At 46.5% G+C, this 6000-nt stretch overlaps 1 protein-coding gene across 1 annotated transcript in view; it reads left to right on the forward strand.

Moving 5' to 3' along the window:
- The window catches only part of KLHL6 (kelch like family member 6), a 55716-nt gene extending 53574 nt beyond the window's left edge, over positions 1-2142 (forward strand). Inside the window, exon 7 of the mRNA XM_014846223.3 lies at positions 1274-2142. Coding sequence (XP_014701709.1) covers positions 1274-1575 — 302 coding nt within the window. The 3' untranslated portion in view covers positions 1576-2142. The remainder of the gene's footprint in view (positions 1-1273) is intronic.
- The last annotated feature ends 3858 nt before the right edge of the window (positions 2143-6000 follow it).

Here is a 6000-nt window from a genome sequence, read left to right on the forward strand (position 1 = left end):
TTCTTGTTTATCCGAGGTCCCCCGCCCATGCAGCCATGCAGGTAGATCAGACAAGGCCCTCCTGGGAGCTCATGAATTCCTGGGTGATGTGGGAGGGGTTAGAAAAGGACGAAAAGATGGAATGGCTTTGGTGAGCTTTCCCTTTGCAGCCCTGGAGGCAGAATTGGCCCACTTTTAGGAGACTATAAAGTAGATGGACACTAGGGCCCAGGGGAGGAGCCAGAAGTTGCTGCAGGAACACAGTTGTGTTGTAAGCCCTAGCAAATGTACAGAAATTGAAATGTGAACAGTATAATGAGTGCCCAATGAATGGCAGCTGTCATTATTTATTTTGTGTTCATGGGAATTTTGCTCTCCCTCCTTGCTTTGGGGGCTCTGAAAAATTGCTTTTAGCCAGAAGGAAAGCCTGGCCAGCTAGACCACAATTGGCATGCAGTTGTTAAGGATGATGGATTTCAATCTTGACTACACGTTAGAATCACCTAGGGAGCTTTTCACAAAAATATGGGTAGCTGGGCCTCACTTCAGAGCAATAAAATCAGAACGGGAAAGAGAATGTTGGCCAACAGTGCAAGGTGTTTTTAATGTTAGCCAGGATTAGGGAAATGCCAAAAACAAAGAACTTTGGCAAATAAGAGCTAAGCAGAGAAGCCTTCAGGGAGGCAAAATACAGGAAGAGATTAAGGAAAACCCACTTCTCTCCCTTGCTTCAGGTGTCATGTGTGTTTTTGGTCAGCCTCATGACTCTGCTTCAAAGGCCTAATTCAAGATGGGTAATTTGGGCTGGTGTCACAGGTCATATTCAGTCTACAAGAGATGCCACCACCTCTAGTCACTGCCATATATCGATGGCTTCTATGTCCCAGGCCTTCTGCCAGGTCCTTTCTGCGCATGGTCCCTCTGGGTCTTATAGCCACCATAGTCTTGGTGCTCATGGTTACAGATCAAAAAGTGGCAGAGCTGGGATCGTGAGCTGAGTCTACCAATGCACCAGGTGGGATTTCTTCCCTCGAGCAGGCTTAGGGTACATTTTGGCAGCCATGTTAAGCCAGGTGTCCCTTAGAACTTGATTGGCACCTGGCTGCATAATTTAAAGGGTGTTGTGAAGTGTCTCTAGCATTTCCTGCCCTCAGTGATCCACTCTGGCTTTCTGAAGAGCCATCAATCTCTTGGTAAGATGGTAGACTTGACCTAACCAGAAGTAGGACTTTAGTGGTTAAAGGGGAAGAAAACCAGAAAAATAGATGCCAACCGCGTTTCCCTTCGACTTCAGGCGGGGCCATGAGAGCGCTGTACGCCTACAGCCCTCTGGAGGACACCTGGTGCCTGGTGACCCAGCTCAGCCACGAGAGAGCCAGCTGCGGCATCGCGCCCTGCAACAACCGCCTCTACATCACGGGGGGGCGCGACGAGAAGAACGAGGTCATCGCCACGGTGCTGTGCTGGGACCCCGAGGCCCAGAAGCTGACGGAGGAGTGCGTCCTGCCCCGGGGGGTGTCGCACCACGGCAGCGTCACCATCAGGAAGTCGTACACCCACATCCGGCGGATCGTCCCGGGAGCGGTGTCTGTGTGACTGCGGAGGCGGGAGGACCACGCGGGGAGCCGGACAGCGGGCCGGAGACCCTCCTCTTCACCTCTCCCCCGTGGCCGTCCCGCTTCAGACAGCGGGCTGGGCTTGAGGTTTAGGCCATACACCAGGGGCTTCCCGCGGCTCCCCGTGGGGGTTCCTTGGAAGTCACACTTGAGACTAGCCAGGAATGTTTGCATGACCTACCTCAGGAGGGAAAAAGAGCAATATTGAACATTCAGGACGCACCTGCCCCACACTGTGTTCAATGCCAGGCACCTTTGTGTATCAGTTCACTTAACCATCATGGTGACCTGGTGACTGGCTGTTATTACTCCTGTTCTACAGGTGAGGAAACCAAGTTTCAGAGAGACCAAGCGATTTGCCCCAGGTCAGCAAATAGTAAGGCAGGAGTCTAAAACCCAGGTCTGTCCATTTCAGAGTCAGTGCCCTTTCTGCCAAGCTGCCTATCTCTGAGCAGGAAAAGAAAACAAACTTGGCTCATTTTCGTTCTGACAAGTTTGCTGAAGGATTCACTCAGCAAGGCAGGGAAATAAAGGTGTTTCTTTTTTATTTTCTTTTTGTTTTTCCTTATATTTAAACCACATGGAGTCCTTGGTGTGAGAGCCTTGGGCTCCTTGTCAACAACATCTGGTAGATTCTTCCATCCGACAGGTCTGGGGAGGTGGGGCTGGGAGGGGCTGTTTGCTTTGAAAGAGACAAAAGACTTCTGTCCTCCCCATCAGAAGCCTCTATTTTTTATGCTCACAGGAGGCTCACCCTGGACTAAAGCTGTCAGTGCCAGACAGAATTGCACCTTTGGCACAGTCCAGTGTCTTGACCTCTTAATGTCCAATGGTTGTATTGCAATGTAGAAAAGAGGTTTGCAGAGACTCAGAATACTATTTTTTTTTAAAATGTGAACATCCGTACCCTGCTGGCTGTGGCAGAGTGATCGACTCTTCTTGACAGGATACGTTCTACTTTTTACACAGTGATTTGGGTCCATGTTCCTGAGACCCCTCCCCCGCCCCCCACCTCCTGGAGCCTTAGTTTTCAAGATCCTTTGAAGACTTTCTGTTTGGTTTTTGGATCAGCTTGGCACAACTTTGACTCAAAGAACAGAGTCTGTCGTTCAGTCCAAGAGATAGAGCTTTCAGATGAACTCACTGGAAATTCATTCTAATCCCCAAGTTGGGGAAACAGATTAAGAGATCCTGTTTCATATGCTGTATTTAAAAAGCAACAACAATGGTAACAACATAGTAACCGCATTACCCAATGTGCTTTATTCCCATCGTATGATTTCAGATCTCTCCACAGAGTTTTATTTCATGTCAGATGTGGCGTACTGTGCTTGTGCTTCTCAGCAGTTTGGGAAGTTAGAGGTATTAGAGTTGATAGTAAATTTAATTTTCATAGAAAAGTTATGGTTAGAAGAAGCTAATGTTCAAAGCAGATAAAAAAAAGACTTGGAAAATTACAAGTGAGGTTTCTGTCTATGCTTAGATCATTGAGAATAAATATAAATCATGTTGGTGCATGAAACGCTCTGTGCCTTAGGGACAGGTGTGGTAGTTCAGCTCCCTGCTATGAAAAGTGAGATGGGAAAATACAAACACATTTGAGGAAATGTAGAACGTATACATCGCTCACTCTTGAGCGCTGACGACCTTAATGAAGCTCTCAACGGGAACACTTTAATCTAGTTCAATTCAGCAAACATTCAAAGAGTTCTTTTTGTTGATCATGCCTTGGAGACACCAATGAATAAGACAAATCTTCACCCTGAGGACTCTCAGTAAACAGGTAAATAGGCCACCAGTCAATATTATAACTTTCCTCTTTGTCAAGTTAGCGAAAAAATGAGACCTCTGTGAAGTTATGAGGCTGACCCAAGTCTTTACCGGCCTTCAGAGTGGTCTCCTTGGGATGCTGTGCTCTTATGTCAACAGGGTGGCCATGGCTTACATGCTGGTCTGTCTTTGAGATCACCCCCAGAAACTATGTATGAGCTACAGGAGAAATCAGTCATATTCCAAAGACAGTTTCAGGGAAGACCTTCCAAAAAGGAATCTGAGGACAGCATCACTGGTGTCCACAGAGAGCCTCCCCTCAGAAAGAGAGTGCTCCTTGTCCTGGCTGTCCTTCGTAAGAGCAGGCAGCAAATTTCGAGCCCCTCAGCAGATCAACCCTACACTGGGGAAGTGAGGAGTTAGGATTTACGATCTCTGTGTTGTAAATCTGGTTCTAAATGCAGGACCTGCATTTCAGGACTAATTCAGAATACCAAAATGAAGACAAGGGAAGGATGCGATGTGATTTTTATACCACCAGAAATGCAGGTGAGTCGTAAAATCTCAGCTACCTGGCCCTCAAGAAATAGGAGTTCTCATTAACAGCATGGGTCAGCGGACAGACACTCCATTAAGAAGATCCAGATTTTCCATACTTGAAGCTGCCAGTCTGTCGCTTTTAGGGAAAAAAAAAGTTCAAGACATTTTGGGGGAACTTTACAAGCATATCATCAGGATTTAAGCTTCTAGGCACTAGCCAGGGGTGAAAGCTCTTGAACTCTAATTTCCATTCGCAGATAAATAAAGAAATAAAAATCTACTTTGCAGGAAGTTAACTGTCATAACCCATACCACCAGCGGGGGGAGGAGGCCAAATGACACCAGATGAGCCAGAGACAAAGGGCCCTAGGACTCAGGCAGGGGGTGTGAGACGTCCTGGCATAGCAGGCTGGATTTGAGGCCGGTTGTGTGGGTGGACAGAGCAGCCCTGGCTGGGAGGAAGAGGATGAGGTAGGAGGAGGAGGAGGTCAGGTTCTAAGGACACAGGTCTGGAAAATGATGTCAGGGGTCTTGGACTTGGTGAGCATGACTCCATTCTCAAGAAGGATAGAGGAGAATAAGGAACAGGGATTCTAGGAAAGCGGGTCCAGGAGAGAACCCACTTTGCAGAAGTGAAGCACAGGTTGGAGCAGGACTAGCAGTCAGACCCATTTGCTGAGAGGCCTCTGAGCTGCTTGGCCAGGTCCCCTATCTTACGGGACCTGAGGAGAACGAGGCCCAGAGGCTCTGATGGGACAGAAGCTGTAGGAGGTTCAGGGATCTCCCTTGACAAGGCTGGTCTGAACCGGGCAGGGAGCTAAGCTCACCCAAACTCCAACAGATCAAAGTTCTCTTCTTAGCTTTCATCGCATTCTACTCTCAATGACTTCAGGAAACGCGTGCGCGTGCGTGGGCGCACAGACACACACACGCACACACACGCACAACACAGCCCTTGAACCCAAAGCAAACTATGCTCTCAGGAAAATGCAAGTATCATTTGCTTATAGCTGTGAAAGTGCAGCTTTGCTGTTTATAAAAGTCCTTGAGGTACTGTTGTTGTTTACTTAGCCTATTTCATTTTGAAAAAGAAAAAGTACTCAACAGAATTTTCCAAATGGGTAAACATCACTGGAATTTCTTATATAAAGTCCTAACTTGGGGTTGCAAAATCACTTTTTCCCTTAATATCTGACCTGAGTGTTGTATTAGATTTCATAATTTGAAGAGGCAACCTTCATGGAAATTCACAAATATGGATCAGATCTTCATGTTTATAGGTGAAAATAGTCAACGTTTAGTTAACCAAATCCTTTAAGCATTTTGGTTACATGAGGTTGTATTTTTTTGTTTAAGTGATCAAACTAAGGATATTGTTCATAGGTAAAAATACAAATAAAATTTTTATTTATTCAATAAAATATGTGTGGAATTGGTTAGAATATGTTGTACACATCACCAAGTGAATTTTTTTTTGCTTGTTTTGGTTGATATGAGTAAGCGGTTTCTGAATAGAAGTTAATTTAGGAGGTGGAAATTTAAAACATATCAGTTGGTTCAAGAGGGTTTAGATAAAAATTACAGGACAAGATTAATCAGATTTGGTTTATAGAATGGCAAAAAGTAGACAGCTTTTCCCTCCCTAATGCCTCATTACCTCCCTGAGCAAGCTTTTACCAACCCGTTTGCCAACTGTGTGACTCATTCTGCCTGGCCTTATGCCTCCAACTGGAGGCTGCCTTCCAGGTTTCAGATGTCTGGCCTGACCTCTCAGCCCTGCGTCAACCAACCAACGTCACCGTGTTGTCTCTGAGGCACTAAGGGATCTGTCCTTCTCAACGTGGGCACGCGAAACTTGGGATATGAGACAGAGCGCTGGGGTTCTCACTCTGGAAAACTCGTCCTCAGTTCAGTTTGTTTTGGTTTATGATGCAAAGGTCCTTTGCAATTGGAAAGGGAAACTTGAGGCTTTGAAGAAATGGGGGGTTACGTGAGTAGCTTTAGCCCATTCCTCTTGAGCCTCCCTAGAGACAGAGGTTCTTGCTCCTCTGCCTTAGGGATTCTGGGTGGGAAATCTTCGGAAGCACAGCCCCCG

Source organism: Equus asinus, chromosome 5 (assembly GCF_041296235.1).
Source record: "Equus asinus isolate D_3611 breed Donkey chromosome 5, EquAss-T2T_v2, whole genome shotgun sequence".
Lineage (NCBI taxonomy): Eukaryota > Metazoa > Chordata > Mammalia > Perissodactyla > Equidae > Equus > Equus asinus.